The sequence below is a fragment of the Acomys minous genome (assembly GCF_964271855.1).
Source record: "Acomys minous genome assembly, chromosome: 12".
Classification (NCBI taxonomy): Eukaryota; Metazoa; Chordata; class Mammalia; order Rodentia; family Muridae; genus Acomys; species Acomys minous.
In genome coordinates, this window is record NC_140493.1 from 95,418,188 (window position 1) to 95,440,113 (window position 21,926).

At 51.7% G+C, this 21,926-nt stretch overlaps 2 protein-coding genes across 9 annotated transcripts in view; both read left to right on the plus strand.

Moving 5' to 3' along the window:
• Nucleotides 1-6,437: 6,437 nt before the first annotated feature.
• LOC311578274 (thymosin beta-10-like) lies at nt 6,438-7,212 on the plus strand. The gene has a single exon (XM_084748151.1). The coding sequence runs from the start codon at nt 6,499-6,501 to the stop codon at nt 6,631-6,633; it is 135 nt and encodes a 44-aa protein (XP_084604277.1). The 5' UTR covers nt 6,438-6,498; the 3' UTR covers nt 6,634-7,212.
• Nucleotides 7,213-15,873: 8,661 nt separating this feature from the next.
• Nucleotides 15,874-21,926, plus strand: part of FMNL1 (formin like 1) — a 31,494-nt gene continuing 25,441 nt past the window's right edge. For 5 of the 8 annotated variants that reach the window (XM_084750792.1, XM_084750790.1, XM_084750791.1 and 2 more), the window contains exon 1: nt 15,874-16,597. In XM_084750792.1, the coding sequence (XP_084606918.1) occupies nt 16,469-16,597 (129 nt within the window). In that variant the 5' untranslated portion in view covers nt 15,874-16,468. The remainder of the gene's footprint in view (nt 16,598-21,926) is intronic. The other 3 variants (XM_084750793.1, XM_084750797.1, XM_084750794.1) reach the window with 1 other exon arrangement.

Sequence of the window (21,926 nt, forward strand, 5' to 3'; positions counted from 1 at the left end):
CTGGTGACCTGAGCTTCAACCCTGAGAGCCATATGGTGGCTGGAGGTGGTGGTGTAGTAGGAGGAGGCTGTTTACATTTACCTCAAGGCAAGCAGGGAGCAGAAAGCAAGGCGGAAACAGGGTCCAGGGCAACATTCAAAGCACTCACCCAGTACCTGACTTGCCTCTGCTAGGACTCGATTCCTAAAGCTGCTGCCACCTCCAAAGCATCCGCCACGAGGGACCAAGCCTTCCATGCATGAGCCTTTGTGGACCTCTCACTGGCAAAGCGGGGCAAAGAGAAGGTGCCTGCCCTGCTCTCCGGCCTGACAGCCCGAGTGGAAGAAGAAGAGAAGTGACTCTGCGAAGCTGTCCTGTGACTCTGCGAAGCTGTCCTCTGGCTTCTGCACCCAGGCACCACATCATGCACCCACACTCACACATATACTGCATACATACCCACAGGAACGATAAATAAATAAATAAAGAATCCAGGCATGGTTTTATGTATTTTTTTTAAAATTCCCAGCATTTGGGAAGCTGAGGCTGGCAGATCTCTTTGAGTTTGAGGCCAGCCTGGTCTACCTGGCAGTTCCAGGCCATGGCAGGGCCAGGGCAAGAGTGAGATCCTGTCTCAAAACAAAACAGGTGTGTGGTGGCCCATGCCTTTAAGCTCAGCACTCAGGGAGGTAGAGGCTCTGTGTGTTCGAGGCCAGCCTGGTGTACAAAGCAAGTCCAGGACAGACAAGGCTACACAGAGAAACCCTGTCTTGAAAAACCAAAAAATAAATAAATAAATAAATAAATAAATAAATAAATAAATAAAAAGAAAAAGAAAAAAGAAACCAAACCAAAAGCCAAAACCAAACAAATCAAACAAGCAAAAGCCAAGTTAAATGTGTTGGCTACGTATGGGAGATCCACCTTTTTTTTTTTAAGTACCTTTTTTTTTTTTAATTTTATGTGCATTGGTGTTGTGTCTGCATGTATGTCTGTGTGAGGGTGTGAGATCTTGGAGTTACAGACAGTTGTAAGCTGCCCATGTGGGTGCTGGGAGTTGAACCTGGGTCCTTTGGAAGAGCAGTCAGTGCTCTTAACCACTGAGCCATCTCTCCAGCTTTTATTCTGCTCTCATGCTAACTCCATTAGGAAGGGGTGGCTGTTAACCTGGGGTTTTCCTTGTTGGCTTGTTAGTTTTGTCAGGGTCTCACTCTGCAGCCCTTGGCTGGCCTGGAATCCACTATGTGACCAGCACAGGACTCGCTATGTAGAGACTACATCTGCCTATCTCTGCCTCCCAGGTCCTGGGATTAAAGGTGTGTACCACCACTGCTAGGATTCGGCTTCAGTCTGCCTACCTGTGACGTCACTGCCTACCTGCCACAGGGGCATGGCCCTGCCCAGACCTATATAAAAGGGCAGGCCCTCCTCCTGGCTCTCTCTCTCTCACCCCCTCATTCCCTTTCCCTCTCTCTCTCCTCTGTCTGTCTCTCTCTTCCTCTGTCTGTCTCTGTCTCTCTCTTCCTCTGTCTGTCTGTCTGTCTGTCTGTCTCTCTGGGGTACCCCTCCCCCCTTTTTTCTCCCCCCCCACTCATTTAATAAACCTCATATAACCTAATATCTGTTGCCTGACATCTTATTATCTTATACCTTATTTTTAATTATTAAAACCACCACTACCATGCCCTAGTATGTTTATGTTAACTGTGTTTTATGCATGAGAAATTGGCTCTGAAGAAGTCAAAATAAATCCAACAAAATAATCTCTCTCCCTCTCTCTCTCCCCCCCCTTCCCTCCTCCTTATCCTCTCTCCATCTTTGTTTTCCTCCCTTCCCCCTCCTCTGCCCAAGAGCCTCTTAAATGCCAAGGTCTAATTCTGCTACCTATAGAATTTCTTTAAGAGCCATGCTTTTAAACCTAGCTGTGGGGAGGCAGAGGCAGGTGGATCTGTGAGTTCGAGGCCAGGCTGGTCTATAAAGCAAGTCCAGGACAACCAGGCATGTTATAGATAGAAATCCTGCTGCCTGGAAAAGCCAAACCAAAACCAACAACAACAACAACAGAGAGAGAGAGAGAGAGAGAGAGAGAGAGAGAGAGAGAGAGAGAGAGAGAGAGAGAGAGCGCGTGCTGGGCCTGAGGCTCATGCCTTTAATTCTAGCACTAGGGAGGCAGAGGCAGGCGGATCGCTGTGAGTTCAAGGCCAGCCTGGTCTGCAGAGTGAGTCCAGGACAGCTAAGGCTACACAGAGAAACTGTCTCGAAAAAAACCAAAAAATAAAAAATTAAAAAGAAAAAGAAAGGAAAGAAAAACAAAAAACTAACAACCATTTTTTTAAAAAAATCTTTAAGAACACACTGTGAGACTACTGCAGGGCCCTGGCCTCTGTGTTCCCCAGTTCTGTGGAAGGGAGCTCCCAGGAAGACAAACAGTGGAACTGGCAAGACAAATCCAGTACCTTGCCTGTCTCTGTCTCCCAAGTAAGGGAATCTTATCCCACGGGTACTGCTGATCCCAAAGAGGAAGGAAGAATCCTGCTTTGTTGGCAAGGGTTACTGAAAAACACAGGGTAGCACTGGCCCGTTGGACAAGTCACCATACGGTAAATGGCACCGATGGTGGTCGCAGTCAAGGGGCCTCGCGTGCATCTATACATCTAGCAAATCTCCGGAGGGGAAGGGGCTGAGGGCTGAGGGGAGGGCAGGCGCACTCTGTCCCCTTCACCCTGAACGTGGCTAGGCCAGCGGAGAGCTGAAATGAACTGTCCCCGCTCCAGACTGCAGGAAGGCTGAGGGTATTGGCCGCCCCTCCTCCACCCCAGCACCTAGACCTGCTTGTCAACCCTTTCCCAAGTCTGCCCTGCCCCCTGGATCCCGCAGAAGGAACTGGAGGCCGGGACTTAGAACTCTGAATAGGCCCCAGCAGGGCAAGCGTGGGATGGGCTGAAAACATGTTTGTTTAGATAGAGCTGCCCGGGAGGAGGGAGGGGAGGAGGGAGGATAGGGCGGAGGGAAAGGGAAGATTAATTTGCTACTTAGATTCTAGGGCCAGGAATTGAATGAAGCCCGCCCACGCTACCTCCTGTCCTCCACTTGGCATCATGTGAGGGCTTGGTGGCCTTGGCCATCCACAGTAGGGAGTGAGGCATAGGAAAAGCTGAAGGCCTGAGAGCCGGAGGCCATGCCCGGGCGAGGATGAGCGAGGTTACTGACAGCTCCTGGGCCCTGGGTTCTGGAAGAAAATCTAAAGCTTGAAGGGCTCCAGGTCCGGGTGGAGCTCAGGCAGGTTCTTTCAGTGCTGACTCAACAGCTCCACCTGCCGGCCGGGGCCTTCACTGCAGAGCAGGCCTCCCCCACAGCCCTGGGACCCGGACTGTGAGTCACTCCTGGCCTGGGTCCCTTGGTCACTCCAGCTGTCAGATCAGAAACGCCTGCAGGCTAGGAAGGAATGTTCTGAAGCGGCAGGGACTCTGCCTTTCCGGCCACCTGTGCCCCTCATTCTACCCGGTGCTCCCGGGACACTGCCGGTTTGCCGGTTCTAGGCTAATTCTGAACGCCGGCGGGAGGGGGGGGGAGGGGCGGGGGCGGTGCAAAAACAATACAGTCTCTAATTTTGGAGAATTTCTGGATTGGATAGCAGTTTTGTCTTTTTTTTTTTTTTTTCTCCAGAATTTTGGGCTGGAGTGGATTGAACTCGGGACCTCGTCCATGCTCTACCGCTGAGTACATCCACAGTCTCTTCAACCTGGCTGGCCCAGAGTTCACATTGTAGACTAGGCTGGCCTTAAACTCACGAGATCCACGTGCCTCTGCTTCTTGAGTGCTGAGACCAAAGGCCTGTGTCACCGTGCGGGCCTGCATTTTCACTTTTGGGGTAGGGTCTCCCGAGTTGTTTAGACTGGATTTGAATTTGCTCCGTAGCCCAAGTAAACCAGAGATTTGCTGCAGTCCTGCTCCAGACTGTAGGTTGGATGGGGTCCCAGAGGACTGAACTCAAAGCAGCAGGCACTTACTCCAGGGTCTCTTATTGACTTTGGAGCTGATCGGTTGGCTGGACTAGCTAACCCCTGTGTCCTAGGATTACAGGCAGACACCACTAATACTGGGCTTTCTATATCTGGGTGTTGGGGTCAGAACTCAGGGCTTTATACTTAGGTGACAAGTACTTGCCTGAGAATGAGCCATCTCTCAAGTCCCTGCTGCTGGCTTTTCTCTTTTTATAAATAAATAAATAAATAAATATATATATATATATATATATATATATATATATATATACATATGAAGAGATTTTAAAGATGATACCCAAAATTTGTTACAGTTTTGCCCTATTTGTTCTCTTTCATATGTATATTAAATACACTAAAATGATTTTTGAGGAGGGGGGCCAGAGGGTCCTTCAGTAGCATCGTGTGCTTGGCATGCGCTAGAGGCCTTGGATCTTGGATTCCCAGCAGGGCCTTGAGCACATGACCCTTGACTGGCAAACACTTCAGTGGGCATTTCTTTCCTAAGAGCTTTTTGTCTTGCATCAGCCCCGCTGACTTTTCACCTTCAGGATTTGAACACTATTGGCCTAATCTGCTTTCTGTACCCAGTGTGACCTGCCGCTCAGTGAGGCTGGTTTTCCTTGTGCTCTTTTTCTCCTGTCATTTAGACTGGGGTGACAGCTCCGTCTCATTGTCATGTCTGCCCCTCTCTCTCCCTCTCTCTCTCTCTCTCTCTCTCTCTCTCTCCCTCTCCCTCTCTTTCTTATTTTGAGACAGGGACTCGCTGTTAACCTTGGCTGGCCCATAACTTGCTGTATAGCCCAGGAATGGCCTCTGCCTCCTGAGTGCTGGAATTAAAGGCCCATGCTTCCATGCCTGGCTTTCCTTTATCTTGGGTGTGTGAATGTGAGTGCACCTGTATATGCAGTTGCAGGTGTGTGTGTGTGTGTGTGTGTGTGTGTGTGTGTGTGTATGTGTGTGTTTGCATTCACGTACAGATCAGAGGCCAGCCTTGGGGTGGGTCCCAGGGGATCCAGTGAGCCCCCAGGGACCCTGCTTTTTGTTTCCTCCGTCTCTGCAGAGCTGGGGTTACAAGCGCAGGCCACCATCTCCTGGTTGGTCACATGGGTACTGTGGACCGTATTCGGGTGCCCGTGCTTGTACGCCAGGGCCTTTACTGACTGGCTTATCTCCCCCAGCCCCTCTCTCTGCTGGAGATTGAACCCGCAGCCTTGTGCATGCTACCTCTGAGGTATGCTCAACTTGTCATGTCTGTTTATGCTGCTTTCCTAGAGCAAGTCCTCACGCTTCTCCCTCCCCTTCCCCCCCCCCCCCCCGTTCCTCGACACCCCCACCCCCCACCGTACCAAATGACAATAGCTGGGAGCTTGTCCACTACACTGGATCCCAGAGACCCAGAGGCAGACAGCTGTGGATGCCTCCTGGGGGAGGCTGCCTATCTGGAACCTTCTGCAGGCTCTCATCTCCTCTCTCATGCTGTAGAGACCCTCACACACCCCAGCTCCTGGCCTCGGATGGGCCGGATGGGCCGCTGACTAGTTCAAGGTCCCTTATCTCCAGAACGCTCAGACCTTTGTCCTTTCTGAGCTCCACCCCCTGCCTGGACTCCTTCAGCAGTGCCTCTCAGAACCTGTGGTAACCTCACCATTTCTCCAGCACCTCTCTGGTAACCGGGGCTGGTTCCCACCTTTCCATAAAAAACCATGTGCTTCCTCTCCCGGCATTGTGGTTCAACTCTTTCTGACTAGTTTTTTGTTTGTTTATTTTGTTTTTCGAGACAGGGTTTCTCTGTGTAGCCTTGGCTGTCCTGGAGTGGCTTTGTAGACCAGGCTGGCCTTGAACTCACCAGTGATCCACCTGCCTCTGCCTCCCGAGTGCTGGGGTTAAAGACGTGCGCCACCACGCCCAGCTCAAAAATTAAACAAATTGGGGGCTGTAGAGATGGCTCAGAGATTAAGAGCTCTGGCTTCTCTTCCAAAGGTCCTGAGTTCAATTCCCAGCAATCATATGGTGGCTCACAACTATCTATACTGAGTTTTGGTGCCCCCTTCTGGCCGGCAGGCGTATGTGCAGGTGAAACACTATGCATAATAAATAAATCTTTAAAAAATAAAAATAAAAATAAAATAAAATAAACAATTTATTTAAAATCAACCAGGGGCCTGGTGGCAAGCCTGGGTTATACAACTCTGTTTCAAAAAACAAGACAAACAAAACAAAAGGCTGGGGAGCTGGCTCAGTGGTAAAGAGGGTATATTGCTTTTCCAAAGGACCCAGATTTGGTTTCCAGCCCCTTGTGTTCAGTTTCTTAAAACCTCCTGGAATTCCACCTCTGGGGCATCCTACACCATCTTCTCGCCCCTGTTGGCACTGCACCCACGTGGCAAATACAATGAATAAATAAAAAATAACTAAAAAAAAAAAAAAGATTTGTTTGGTCTCTTGCTGCAGCAACGCGAGTGGGAGCACCTCGCACGCGAGCTCGGAGCGAGACTTCACGGATTGCAAGAAAATGGCAGAGAAGCCGGACATGGGGGAAGTCGCCAGCTTTGATAAGGCCAAGCTGAGGAAAACCGAGACACAGGAGAAGAACACCCTGCCGACCAAAGAGACCATTGAACAGGAAAAGAGGAGTGAATTTTCCTAAAAGCTTAGGAGGATTTCCCCACCCCACCTCACCTCGTCATCTCCAAGAGCCCCTCATGATGTGGAGGAAGAGCCACAAGCTGCACTGTGAACCCGGGCACTCCGCGCCAATGCCATTGGCTCGCGGGTCTCTGAAGCGGGACCCCCCAACTATAATCGGACTGCCACATTTCACCTGTTTGCCCTGGGATATTATAGAAAATTATTTGTATGACTGATGGAAATAAAACACACCTCGTGGCAAAAAAAAAAAAATTGTTTTTATTCTACGTGGATAGTGCTTTGCGCATCCCTCGAAGACCAGAAGAAGGAATCAGACGCCCTGGCACTGGGGTTATAGACAGATATGAGGCACTGTGTGGGTGCTCAGAGCCAAACCCGGATCCTCTGCCAGAACAGCAAGTGTTCTTAACTTCTGAGCCACCTCTCCAGCCTCACCCCAAATAAATAAATAAATATTTTAATTTTAAAATGAGAACATTCTCCAAATGTCTTTAAGATTTCTAATAATTCCAGCTTCAGAGAACCTGGCATCTTTTTTGGGCTTTCATAGGCACGCACACATGGAGCATACATTCACACACACGTACATGCATGTAAATAAAACTAATATTTTAAAAACTTTCAACACTCCCCTCACCTGCGTTTTTGAAGTAGGGTCTCATTATGCATTCCTGGCTGGCCCGGGACTCTATTTAAACCAGGCTGACCTTGAACTCAGGGCTCCTCCTACCTCTGCCTCCCCATACTTGCTTCCTGAGTACTGAGACTAAAAGTATTCATAACCACCATTATTTTGTAAACAACAACAACAACAACAACACATTTATCCAGCCAGTAAGAAGTTCAGAGCCGGGCGTGGTGGCACACACCATTAATCCCAGCACTCGGGAGGCAGAGGCAGGCGGATCAATGTGAGTTCGAGGCCAGCCTGGTCTACAAAGTGAGTCCAGGACAGCCAAGGCTACACAGAGAGACCCTGTCTCGAAAAACCTAAAGAAGTTCATGAAGCAAAGGCATTTGTCACTAGACCTGCCAACCTGACTTTGACACCCAGGGGACTGCAGGAGAGATCAGTAGTGCATGCCTGTGTGCGAGCCTGGGGCGGGGGTGGGTGGGGGTGTGGGGGGTGTTACTTGACACAGCACATGTGGAGGTCAGAAGCCGGTGGTGGGAATGAGCCCCACCCCCTTTCACTGTGTGGGGCGTGAGGACTAAACTCAGGTCATCAGAGTTCATGATAACTGCCTTACCTGCTGAGCCACCTAGCTGAGCCCCCTTCCTCCCTTCCTTCCTTCCTTCCTTCCTTCCTTCCTTTCTTCCTTCTTTCCTTCCTTCCTTCCAGTCCTTTTCTTTCTTTCCCTCTTTTTTTCCAGACTGTGTAGCCTTGGGACTCATTTTGTAGACCAGGCTGGCCTCGAACTCACAGAGATCTGCCTGCCTCTGCCTCCCTGAGTGCTGGGATTACAGGTGTGCACTATCACACCCGGCCACTTCTAGGTCTTTCCCTTGCTCCTAACAGGATGATCTGACGTGGTTGATCTTGCCCTTCCTGCTGCTTCTGACGCCATCAGTTGCCAAGGCTGTTTTGTAGCTTTGGTGTGTCACCTTAGGCCTTCCGGGTCAAAGGATTAGGCCTGTGGATCCTTCCGGATTCAGATCCCCAGTCTCTTTCAGCTTTACACCCCTCACTCTGGTCATAGCAAATGAGGTGCTTCCTCCAATAGGCCAATAGGTCATTGCCACCGTGTTTTCTTTCTTTCTTTCTTTCTTTCTTTCTTTCTTTCTTTCTTTCTTTTCTTTCCTGCTCTTTTCTTTCTTTCTTTTTGAGACAGGGTTCCTCTATGTAGGCCTGGCTGTCCTGGAACTCACCCTGTAGACCAGCCTGGCCCTGAACTTAGGGACCCACCTGCCTCTACCTCCTAATGCCAGGATTAAAGGCACGTGTCACCACCAGGCTTCAAATGTCATTCTTTTTCTTTCTTTTTTTCTTTTTTTAATATTTATTCATTTTATTTATTGCATATGAGTGCTTTATCTGCAGAAGAGGGCATCAAACCACATCATAGATAGTTGTGAGCCACCATGTGGCCGCCGGGAATCGAACCCAGGACCTCTGGAAGACCAGGCGCCGCTCTTAACCACTGAGCCATCTCTCCAGCCCCTCATTCTTTTTCTTTTTTGTTTGTTTGTTTGTTTTTTGAGACAGGGTTCCTCTATGTAGGCATGGCTGTCCTGGACTCGCTTTGTAGGCTGGCTTGGAGCTGACAGCGATATGCCTCTGCCTCCCGAGTGCTGGGGTTAAAGGCGTGTGCCACCACACCCGGCCCAAATGTCATTCTTTTCATGAATGCTGCCCAACCTCCTGGGTGCACTCTGTCTTTACAGCAAGGCAGGAAAGGTGCCATTCTTGGTTCTCCCAGCCTCTCCTTCCCCATCCCTGCACTGGCCTCCTGCTTCTCCTGCTTCTCCTGCTTCTCCTGCTTCTCCTGCTAGCCCACCAGTGTCCAGAAGAATTTATTCTCTCGTCTTTTGGGAGGGCTGGGGAAGAGGACTGCATCCCATATTGGCACAGCTCACATTAGCCTTAATTTCACTATGTAGCTGAAGGTGTCCTTGAACTCCCTATTCTCCTGCCTGTACTTCCCGACTACCCAGATTCCAGACCTGTGCTATCCTTTGGGGGCTCCAGCAATCTTAGATGGTGGAATTGGGTACCACTAGCCACTGGGCGAATCCTAATTTTTTTTTCAAAAGTTGTATTTATTTTACATCAGTACTCTATCTGCACATACACCTGCTGGTTGCTGGGAATTGAACTCAGGACCTCTGGAAGAGCAGCCAGTGCTCTTAACCTTTGAGCCATCTCTTTAGCCCCCACCCCCTTTTTTTTTTTTTTTAGAGACAATGTTTCTCTTGTAGTCTCTGGCTGTCTTGGACTCGCTTTGTAGACCAGGCTGGCCTCAAATTCACAGCGATCCGCCTGCCTCTGCCTCCCGAGTGCTGGGATTAAAGGCGTGCACCACCAGCACCGGAGGAGCTGCCGCTGCCCACCTTCGGGGAAGTATGTTTTTTGTTGTTGTTGTTGGTGGTGGTTTTTGGGTTTTGCTTGCTCTACCATAACACCTCCCAGAGAGGTGACTTAAACCTCTTCTGTGTTGTTGAACCGCAGCTCTTGTGCATGCTAAAGCAAATACGCTAAGCTGCACAATTGGGCTTCATCCCCAGCCCCTCATCTTGTTTGGGGGAGGGGACTGAAGGCATGTACCGTGACACTTGGTCCTATCCCCATTCTTCTTGATGTCGTCTGAAGCAGGCTGGGCATCTCTGTCCCAACAGCCTGCCATTTGTGATTACTTATCGGCTGCTTCAAGTCCAGTTAGTGCTGACCTAAGCACATGGGTGTAGAGCCATCCACTAGGGGGTCAGGGCAACCTACGAGAGGTCACACGCACCCCCAAAGTGACTTTTCCTCTCCCAGCCCCATCTCAATAGCTTCTCAGCTAGACGAGGGACATGGGGGGGGGGCACCCCTGCCCCAGGCCTTGAACTTTTCCATTCTCTTGAATAGCTGAGATTACAGTCTGGCGTGTGCATGTGCATTCGAGCATGTGTGTGTGTGTGTGTGTGTGTGTGTGTGTGTGTTCGTGCACGCGCACCTGTGTGTGTGTGTTTCCCTTGAGACAGACTGGGCTCCAACTTCCTATGTAACCCAGTCTGACCTTAGTCTCCCAAGTTCTGAGATTACAGGCATGTGATACAATGCTTAGTACAGTTTGCTCTGTGTGTGTGTGTGTGTGTGTGTGTGTGTGTGTGTGTGTGTATGTAGGCCTGTGCGTGGGTGCTTCCCTCTGTGTCCACATGTATAAGCCAGAGGAGGTTGAGTGTCTGCTTCTATCATTTTCTGTCTTAGTTCCCTCCATACAAGGTCTACCCCATCTTGGAGCCTGCAAGTTTTTTGCTAGACTGGGCTGGCTGGCTGGCAAGCCGCTGGATTCCTACTGTCTCCCATCTCTCTTAGCATCGAGGCCTTGAGAAACCATGCCCGGCTGTTTTTGTTTGTTTGGTTTTTTTATGGCGTGGAGTTGCAAACTCAAGTGCTCATGTTTACGCAACAAGAGCTCTTAGCCGCTGAGCCAACTCTCCAGACTGCAGCTTGCTTTTATTTTTTTTAAATCTTAGATGGGTTTTGCTTGCATGCATGTATGTGCACCGTGTTCATGCAGTGCTTTCAGAGGCCAGAAGATGGCGCTGGCTGGATACCCTGGCTTTGGCGCCAACGTGTGTGTGTGTGTGTGTGTGTGTGTGTGTGTGTGTGTGTGTGTCTGTGTGTGTGTTAGGAACTGAACCTGGGTCCTCTGTAGGAGCAGCAAAGTGCTCTTAACTGCTGAACCGTCTCTCCAGTCCTCACAACTTGCTTTTAATTTAGCTTTTGAATAGGCAATAAACACATAGGATTTAACAATCAAATTTATTTATTTGTTTATTTATTTTTGGTTTTTCAAGACAGGGTTTCTCTGTGTAGCCTTGGCTGTCCTGGACTCACTTTGTAGACGAGGCTGGCCTCGAACTCACAACGTTCTGCCTGCCTCTGCCTCCCAAGTGCTGGGATTAAAGGCGTGCGCTACCATGCTTGGCTCATACCTTATTTCTTAGATGAAAGCAAGGTAATTTTCTTTGTTTTTCTTTCTCCTCTTCCTCCTCCTCCTTCTTTTTCAAGGCTAGGCCTTACCACATTAGTCACTGATCAAGAAAATGTCCCATGATGGGCAGTGGTGGCCCACACCTTTAATCCCAGCACTGTGGAGGCAGAGGCAGGTGGCTCTCTGAGTTCAAGGCCAACCTGATCTGCAGAGTGAGTTCTAGGAAGTCAGGGCTACCCAGAGAAACCTTGTCTCAAAAAAACCAGAAAAGAGAAAAAAAAATTTTTTTTAAGCTGAAGGTCCCTCTTCTCAAAGGACCGTAGCTTGTATCAAACTGACAAAAAACAAAACAAAACAAAACAAACAAACAAACAAAAAACCCCTAACACACAGGGAAGAAAAAGATAGAGTCCCTGCTTTGGGGTAAACTACAGTCCAAAGGAAGAGGCAGAACCTGTGGCTTCCAGACAAGCTTGTCCCAGGATCAGAATGCTGGTCAACAGGCTGTCATCCTTGTTGTATTAGTTACGTGTCTGTTGCTATGATAAAACACCATGAGCAAAGCATCCTACAGAAGGAAGGGGTTTTGGGGCTTCCAGTTCCAGAGGGATGGGGGTCATCCGGAGGGGAGGAGTGACACGAGCAGGTACAAAAAGTAAGAGTAAGGTGTTGAACGCTGTAGAATGTCAAACACACATGCCTCACACACTGCTGTTTGCACACACTCAAAATGTCGCTGGGAGGATGCGTTTGTTAACACTGTTCTTTTTCTACCTTTTGAGTTACAGCATCATGTAGACCAAGCTGGCCTCCAACTCACCAGACAGTTGATGCTGGATCTGAATGCCTGCTCTTCAGTGCCTCCACCTCCCTAGTGCCATATTATAGACCGTGTGTGTGTGTGTGTGTGTGTGTGTGTGTGTGTGTGTGTGTTTGTGTGTGTAGTGTAGGGTGTATGTGTATCTATCTATCTATCTATTTTTTAAACAAGTTCTTTTAAATTATTTTATTTTTTATTTTATGTGCATTGTATGTCTACGGGTGTCAGATTTTGGAGTTACAGACAGTTGTGAGCTGCCATGTGGGTGCTGGGAATTGAACCCGGGTCCTCTGGAAGAACAGTCAGTGCTCCCAACTGCTGAGCCTTCTCTCCAGCCCAATCTATCTATCTATATATTTTTTATTTTTTAGTTGTTTTTGTTTTTCAAGACAAGGTTTCTCTTGGCTGTCCTGGACTCAATTTGTAGACCAGGCTGGCCTTGAACTCACAGAGATCAGCCTGCCTCCACCTCCACCTAGTGCTATATTATAGACTTGCACTATTACATTAAGTGTGTGTGTGTGTGCGCGCACACGCGTCATGTATAGTGTATGTGTATCTGTTTATTTATAGTTTTTAGGTTTTTCGAGACAGGGTTTCTCTGTGTAGCCTTGGCTGTCCTAGACTTGCTTTGTAGACCAGGCTGGCCTTGAACTCACAGAGGTCCACCTGCTTCTGCCTCCTGGGTGCTGGGATTAAAGATGTGCGTCACCACACCCCCCAGCTTATTTATTTTTGAGACAGCACCTCTCCATCTTCCTGCCTGGGATTGTGCTATGCCTGTTTTTTCCCTTTGGGTGCTAAGGATCTGTACAGCAAGATCCTGTATCAATTGAACCCTCCTCCCCTTTTCATTTATGGGATGGGAGTCTATTAGCTGGCCCAGGTTTCCTTAATTGAACTCACTATTCTCCTGCCTCAGCATCCAGAATGCAGAGGTTACAGGCATGCCTCATCATGCTTGTTCACCAGGTTCACTTTTCCCTTCCTTCCTTTTCTTGCAGTACTGGGGCTTGAAACCAGGGCTCGAACCCAGGGCTCTGTGCATGCTTCCACTTTGCACTCTACCACGGAGCCACAGCCATAGCTCACCATTTTGTTTTTGTTTTTGTTTTGAGACAGGGTTTCTCTGTGTAGCCCTGGATGTCCTGGACTCCTTTTTGTAGACCAGACTGGTCTGGAACTCACAGCGATCCACCTGCCTCTGTCTCCCCAGTGCTGGGCTTAAAGGTGTGCGCCACCGAGCCCGGCTTCGTACATTTTTCTTTAAAGAGATAGCTACTGACTATTGGCAGACACATGCTTAGTCACCTGAGTCTGGCGTGTCCTCGGTGGCTGCACACTCCTTTCATTAGAGATGACAGAGTGACAAAGATCTGGAAATGTCACGCTGGCTGTGACTCCTTCCGTCACCACAGCCTCACTCTTGGCTGTCATACCACCTGCTCACAGAAGGGGGCGACACAGACTCACCTAAACATTGCGCCCGAACTTGACAACCAAGCAAGCTTTTTCCCTCTTAGAATTTTCTCCATCGTGGTCCAAGATTTGGGAAGGTGCCTCCTACCAAGCCAACCAAGTTTAATAGGTGATAATTGGTTACATCTCTTTGGTAACTCATGTTCCTGGTCAGCAGGAAAGATGATGCGGGCTTGCTGATAACGGTAGTTTTCCACACAATAGGCCCCGTTTTTTTTTTTTAGGTTAGCTTTAATTTCACCAGGTTTTGGGTGGGAGGAGGTTGGCAATGAGGATGCGGGCTGGCATGTGTTGCACTGGAGGCCCAGGGTCCCTCAAAGCAGTAGAGAAGAGGAATCACGGGCACTGGTCCCACAGGCACCTCAACGCAGACACTCTCCCAGACAAACTGAATCTATCCCACGCTAGGCGGTGAACAGTCCAAGGTTAGGGGTTCCTCGGCACTAAGCAGACAGCTGGGCACACAGCTGGGGCGAAGGAAACATTTGCTGATGAATTGAAAGAGACAGCTATGGAAGAATGAGGAAGCAAAATCTTCTAATAAATAAACAGAAAGATGTCCCCGCCGCCGCTGCTTGTTACAGGCAAGCCCAAGGGCAAGGCTAAGCAAGATAGCAGTGGACAAGAAAACAGAGACTCTTTCACGCAGCAGGAACGCTGGTGACCTTGGCAGGAAGGCTTAAATCTTCAATCAGGTCGGGCCCAGGGAAGTGGCTGGTTGGTATCTGTGTTTCCTCATGACTGGATAATGAATTCTCAGTTCCTGCTGAACTCCCTGTCGGTGGCTCTGAGTATGAGGAGAGGTGGGAATGACCTGGAGTGACCACTTAGGGCCCCTGGGCTGGTACAGACAAAGCCCAGGGCCAGCTGTGGGGCATCCCACCTCACTGCCCCGCAGTGCAGGGAGGGACCAACTTGAATGCCTCACAAATTAAGTGGGAAATAAAGGAGCTAATTCAGGCTGGAGTTTGAGCCCCAGCCCAGAAGCTCTATGCCCTCTCTACTTTTCCTACCCTTGTGAGATTGGAGGAGTGAAAGACGGAGGTAGATTTTGGACAGGGATAGAAGAAGCCTGCCCTTATTCGCTGGGTGGCCTTGGACAAGTTCCTTAACTACTCTGTTCCTCCTTTCCCCATCACTGAAATGAGGGCATCCATACCTGCCTTTGCTGGTCACTGTCACAGAAATCTTTCTGTAACTATTAGACAGGGAGAGAGGCCAGCTTAAGTCCCTGATAGTGACAGAGTCAAGGGTTTTCTCTCCTCTGCAATGCCTCTTCCCCTCCCCACGTCTAGCAGTTGGCTTTAATTATTCTTTTTCTTGGGGGGTGGGGGGGTGGGGGAGTCGAGACAGGGTTTCTGTGTCCTGGAACTCACTCTGTAGACCAGGCTGGCCTCAAACTCACAGCGATATGCCTGCCTCTGCCTCCTGAGTGCTAGAATTCAAGTCTATTTATTATTATTATTATTATTAATTATTATTATTATCACCATCATCACCACTACATCATCATCATCATCATCATCATTATTATTATTATTATTATTATTAAATTTTTTTGTTTTTTTTGTACTTTTGAGATAGGGTCTCTCTGTGTAGCCTTGGCTGTCCTGGACTCATTTTGTAGACCAGGCTGGCAGGCTGGCCTTGAACTCACAGCGATCCACCTACCTCTGCCTCCCGTGCGACACTACGCTCAGCACTTTAATCATTCTTTTTTTTTTTTTTTTCGAGACAGGGTTTCTCTGTGTAGCCTTAGCCATCCTGGACTCACTTTGTAGACCAGGCTGGCCTCGAACTCACAGCGATCCGCCTGCCTCTGCCTCCCGAGTGCTGGGATTAAAGGCGTGCGCCACCACGCCCGGCAGGACTTTAATCATTCTTAATGTCCTACTTCTCCTTGGCACCACCACGGTGGTCCCCAGGTTCTTCAAGCTGATTTCCCATGGGTGCCCCCAGTCTAAAGCTACTGAGGATCGCTGGCACAGACACAGTTGGTCAGCCCTCGATTGACCTAGGTCTCTGTCCTCCAACCTGTTTGTGCGTGTTCCCTCTGGTCCTCAGCTCAACAGAGGAGAGACACAGAAGTGGGGGGCCTGGAAGGGGTTTCCATCTCTTAGTTGGGGACCCCAGAGGGGGGCTCTCCCCCCTCCCCGGCAGCACTTAACGCCCCACCACCACACCGCAGCGCCGCCTTAGGTTTCCAATGCAAGCGCCTATTGGCTGGACAATCTTTCGCCCGGGGGTAGGGGTGGGGATGGGAGGTGTGGGGGGGTCGGCTTCCTTCAGGGCCAGAGACCCCCATGGCCCAGTTCAGGGCAGGCGGAGAGCTGCGGTTCTAGGACCCGGAGGCGCCTGGCGAGCTCGCCGCCGTGTTCTCGGCCTCGCCTGGGCTGGGGCTTGGGCAGGTGCATCGGCGGCCGCCGCAGGTGCACGGCTCAGCAGCCCCTGGCCGGCGCGATATGGCTGCGGAGGACCCCTGGCCCGCGCCCGCGCCCGCGCCCGCCCCCTTCCTGCAGCCCGCCCCCCTGGGGCCGGGTGCGCGGTGGAGAGCTGCGGTTTGTGCGCACCGGGAGCGGCAGCAGAAGTTCGAAAATCGCCGAGGGGGGAGCCCGCGCCGCAGCTTCCTGCCCCCGGCCCAGCCCTCTGGCCCCGGCCGCCTGCAGCCCGACTTCCTCCCCGAGCCTCGCTTGCCGCCCGCTCCCTCGGACAGGGACGCCGCGATGGGACGCCGCGTCCCGGTCCCTGCGCGCCGCTGAGCCCAGAGCCGCCTAGCCCAGCTCCGCCACCCACCGCTCCCCTTCGCCCTCGGCTCCGGTAGCCTAGTCCGCGACCTCCTGGGAAAACTGGATCTCCGAGGCTGGAGACGCCTAGTTGGTTGGGTGGGGACCACCATGGGCAACGCGGCCGGCAGCGCCGAGCAGCCCGCGGGCCCCACCGCGTCGCCCCCGAAGCAGCCAGCTGTCCCCAAACAACCGATGCCGGCGGCCGGGGAGCTGGAGGAGAGGTTCACGCGGGTCTTGGTAAGTGTGACCCGGTGCGCACCGGGAGCCTGGGATGACAGGGGATCTGCACGCGTCCCCGCCTCTTGGGGCTCAGGTGCCGCTTGGAGATCCCTGGCCCACCTGCTGCCCCTCCAGGGGGTGGGAGTGACACTGTCGTCTTTCAGAGTGACTTAGCACTCCCCCTCCCCCCAAAAAAACTTTCTTCAGCCACCTCCATTAAGCCTTTTAAAGAGACAACCCCACCCCCACCCCATGCTCCTAGGTCTAAAGGTGTCAAAAATATCTTTCTCTATCGTGAGGTTGGACTGCGAGCCCGCGCGGGGTTGGGAGGGGGCTGGCGCCCCCTTCTCCACTGCATGAAGGCCTAGCTGCTGGGTGCGGGTCCAGAGCGTCCGCCCTTCTGCGTCTCAGGGTCAAAGATGGAAGGGGTTATAATTTAACCTCCTGGAAGCCGTAAACCTAGTGGAGCCTCTAGTCCTGGGTTTGTCCTGGTGTCTGGCCTAAGAGTTGGACTCTCAGACACTCAGCTCGGGGCGGCGGGGGGGTGGGGTGGGTGGGTGGGTGTTCTTGTCACCCCTCCCCCATGCCCCAGAACGGGTGCTTGCAGTCCCTCATCGTGGACGCCCCCCTCTTAACCACTGAAAGGAGTCAGCTTAAGAAAGACCCGGGTCAGGAGTGGGTTGGTCACTCTGGTTTCGGTGTGTGTGTGTGTGTGTGTGTGTGTGTGTGTGTGTGTGTGTGTATGGAACAAAAAAGTCTAGAAGGTTCCCCTCCCCCTCGGCTGTCACCTGCTTGGGAAATTGGGGCAGGGGAAGGTGGGATGGAGGAGGGACAGCAGTCCATGCCTCTGGGGAGGGAATCACCAACTCAGGCTGAGCTGGAGCAGTTAGTGTGTTTCTGATAGGGCGGGCACTCTAAGAAGGGTTGTGGGGGGGTGGGGTGGGGGGAAAAGCAGGGAAGGGAAAGACCACTCTTTTTCACTTCCCCCTCTTTACCCCAGCACTCTTTCCTGCACTCTTCTGTAGGTGGTTGCCCAGTGGCCTGTCTACTGTTAGCCATCCCTTGTTGGACACTGGGTGACAGTGGGTAAGGCTGGACTGGTTCCTAGCCCCACTTCCCAGTCTCAGTTGGCTGGTGCTGCAGGCCTGAGGGTGGGGACCCCAGGGGGAGGCTCACTCTGGAAGCAAAGACGTTGCTGGCCTGTCCCCAACATCCCTAGACAGCATTTCCCACCCCCTCCCCCCTCTCTGACTAGCCACTCCTTAGGTCTGACTTGCTAGATCCTCTGGGTGGTCCCAAAGGGGCAAGAGTTCCTGAGGATACTGGCTTCCGTGCCCTCCAGAAGGACGGGGGAGGAGCCTGGAGGACCTGAGAGATACGGTGAGGTCTGTCCTTGTGAAGGCAAAAGTGCTTGGTTGGAGGAAGAATAGGGCCTCTGAGGGACATTTCACACTAGGCTAGCCTTGGACTTTCCTCTCTCTCTAGCTGCCCTTAACTACCCCTTCCCTAGATCCAGACCTGGACCAAGCTGAGGGGATGAGGGGGGCCGTCTGAGGAGCCCGAGCTTTAGCGGTGGGGTTGGTGAGGGTCAGGCCTTTCCCTTCGTGCCTGTGCCTATGGGTAGGGGTAGTGTTGGGCCCCAATCTGTTTGGTTATGTACATTGATGGGGAGGAGCCTTGTGAATAATTCAGACCAGTGGAAATCCCAAATGTCAAGTGTGGGCCTTGCCTGGCCTGGGTGGACTGGTGGTGGTGGTGGTGGTGAAGAGTCGCATGAAATGCAGCTGGGAGCCCCCGAGTGGCAAGGCGTGGAGGAATGACCAGGAGATGGGTCTTCCAGAGTGTGTCGGTGGCTTAGTGGGAAGTCTAGGGCAGCAGCACCCACAGGGGTCCCCATGCCTGTCAGGTCCCCCCGGTACCCAATGTGTTCCTTATCCTCTGTGGGTTAGCCCATCTTCAAGTTGCTCGGTTAGGAAACTGGCTTTTCTCAGCCAGGCGTGGTGGAGCACGCCTTTATTCCCAGCACTCGGGGAGGTAGAGTCGGGTGGATTGCCGTGAGTTCAAGGCCAGCCTGGCCTACAGAAAGAGAGTCCAGGATAGCCAAGGCTGAACAGAGAAACTCTGTCTGGAAACCCACCCCCCCCCCAAAAAAAAAAGGAATTGGCTTTTCAATCATCAATAGGACCATGAGCCCCTCCTAGGTTAACAGCCATGACTTCTGCCTGAGGCTATCCAATGCTGAAGGTTTGGTGAACCCAGGAGTCTCACAGTGGGTGTGGCTCCATCTCACACCTTACTCTTAGGGCCAGTGCTCAGTCTTTTTTGCTTAAAATTATTTATGTATTTTTATGTATACAAGTGCTCTATTTGCTATGTATGACAGAAGAAACCATCAGATCCCATTGTAGATGGTTGTGAGCTGCCATGTGGTTGCTGAGTTGAACTCAGGACCTCTGGAAGAGCAGCCAGTGCTCTTAACCACTGAGCCATCTCTCCAGCCCTCCCCCTACCCCCAGTGCTCAGTCTTTAGATGATGTCTAACCTGAAAAGAACCCGAAGTAGCTGGGCGTGGTGGTGCACGCCTTTAATCCCAGCACTCGGGAGGCAGAGGCAGGCGGATCTCTGTGAGTTCGAGGCCAGCCTGGTCTACAAAGCAAGTCCAGGACAGCCAAGGCTACACAGAGAAACCCTGTCTCAGAAACAAAACAAAACAAAAGGAAACAACCAAACCAAACAAAAACCTGAAGTTGTTGTGGGTGGCCCCACCCTAAGGATTCCCCAGTGTTGACAGGGGAACATAGTTCCCCAGTCACATGGCCCCAGGGAATCTGTCATTTCAGCTTAGCCCCTTTATCCCCCTTGGGGAGTAAGGAGTCTCAGCTCCCCAAACTCTCTTGCTAGAGCACTCTTGTTATGGTTTGGGGGACTTTCACCAGCCAGGCAAGGGGAGCAAAGACGCGCTTTCCCACCAAGGGTAGATGGTGGGGTACTACGTTCCCAAGAAGGCTGTGAGAGACCGGGGCGGGGGGCACCCTACAGAAAATGGGGGTGGGGAGAAAGAACAGGTTGAGCCAAGGTTTCGGCTGCTGCCTTAGCAACCGAGGAGGAGCCATGGCTGCCCCACTACAGAGGCCTGCTGTGGTGGTTGGAACACACCAGCCAGCCAGGCTCCGAGCTCTCGCCTCTCCTACGCCCCGTGCCCAAGGCTGGGCTTCTTCCAGCAATTCCATCTTCTCTGAGAGGCATGCAGAGTAAGGGTTTCGGATGGCAAGCCACCCTGTCCAGGACTCGCTAGGAGTGCTCTGTGTGCAGCTGGCCCCAGGGCCTGTGGTCTGCCTGTGGACCTGGGGTAAAGGAACAGGGGGAAAGTGCCTCGGGATGTCTGTGTGAAGCTAAGTGGTGCTGTATCCAGGCAGGTCTGTAGTATATGGAGAGCGGTTTCCTGGGCGAGGATCTAGCTCACTGAGGGGCTCCTTCTCTTATCCAGGACACGGGTACTTTATTAGGCAGCATGGACCACTCCAGCACTTGTGGGGCTCCCTGTGAAGAGCAGGTTGGCCTTCTTGATGTTGCTGGTCAGTGACAGAGGCGTCTCTTCGTCTCTTCGTGTTTGAGTTGTCACTCAGTCGATCCCCCGCCCTTCTCCTCCCCACCCCCACGTCTCCCACCTCTGGACTGTCTCCACAGTGGATCTCATTGGGGTGTGGCCTTGTGGTTGGACACTGGGTTGGGCATAGCTAGCACAAGCTGACCTGAAATGCAGGGATGTGGTGGGCATGATTCACGGTGGCAGCTGGGGTCAGCTGGCAAAGGGCTGGATGAGATGAGCGGGAACAGGTGTTTGCCCTTGGGGCCACCTCTGCATTTTTCTCGGGAATACAAGATTCTGGAAGGTGGCTTGGGTTCTCCCGGCCTTCGAAGGGACCCAGAGTTGGGGACTATGAAATTTGGTGCATGGGTTTCATCCTTGTCGCTTATTTATTGTTGTTGTTATAATTATTTATAGTTGTTGTTATTATAATTATTGGTTTTTAGAGACAGAATTTTTTTTTTGGTGTGTAAGAGCCCTGGTTGTCCTGTACTCTCTTTGTAGATCAGGCTGGCCTCAAAACTCACATCTATCCGCCTGCCTCTGCCTCCCAGGTGCTGAGACTAAAGGCGTGCGCCACCACTGCCTGTCCCTTGTCCCTTATTTTCTGTGTGACCTTGGGCAAGTTCACATCTCTGAGCTCCAGTTTACTTACATGCGGGGTGGGGTGGGGGTGGGGAATAACAGATATATGGCAGCCTCCTAGGATTGCCGAGGTTTGGGGGGGGTTCACCTACCAAGGAGCAAGTGTCAGTAAATACTCTGCACCCTGTGCAAGGGGGGCTGTCCCGTCCTCTCCATCCTGAGGTCCTTGCCCCTCCCCTACCAGGAGCATCCCAGGTTGCCATGCACTACTGAGTCACCCTCAGGTCTTCAGCTATCACAGGCCAGGCGGCCTCCTTGCCATTGTATAGGTTAGAAGCAATGGGGCCTAGACTGAGAACTGCCTGGTGGCCGGAAACCACGGGAGGGAGGGCCCAGCCTTCCTGCAGGGTGGAGTAGCGTGGTGTCAACGGTGGTAGCGGTGTGCACACACGAGGAGGGGGTGGGAGGCCTCTACTTCCCTACACGGATGGTGTGCCTGGGGTGGGGTGGGGGTTCCCCCAATGAGTAAGAACCCAGTGTGGGCAACAACAGGAAGTGTAGGGTGCTGGGTGGCAGGAAGCTACTCTTGACTGTTCCTGGTTCCTCAGATGGGGGAATTGGGGCGGTGTGTGTGTGTGTGTGTGTGTGTGCGCGCGCGTGCGCGCTAGGGCTGTATGCAGCCAGCACCCCAGTGCCCTGTGGCCAAACCCTGAGATTTTAAAACCACACTGTCAGCTAGGTCTCCTTGGGCAAGTGACTTAATATATCTCCGCCTCAGTTTCTCATCTGGGAAATGGGGTTGTAATAGTAGCTTGTTCGCTTGTTGTTGATGTTGAAGTGAGTTGACAGTGAGGGCTGCAGTGCTTTGAAGGGAAGTGAGGCCAGCGTAGAGTTAGGGTTATTTGTTATTGTTGTTGTTATTTTCTTGCTAGCCTGGATTATGTGGGAGGCAAGGTCTGGTGTCCTGGCTCCCACTCTCTTTGATCTTTGTCCCTCCTCTGGGGACCCTGGAGCTTAGATAAAAGAAACTGGTTAACTTTTGGGGTTCTCAGCCCCTGATGCAGAGTGGGTTATGGCATAGCTTCCTCTAAGCCTGGGACTGCCTGTGAGAGCTCCTGTAAGTCTGTTCCCGGGATTTTTAAGTGATGGACCCAAGCGATTGTTTCTGCATAT

Excerpts from the sequence above, each read along its gene's own strand:
- LOC311578274 (XM_084748151.1), top strand. The coding sequence starts at position 6,499 with ATGGCAGAGAAGCCGGACATGGGGGAAGTCGCCAGCTTTGATAAGGCC.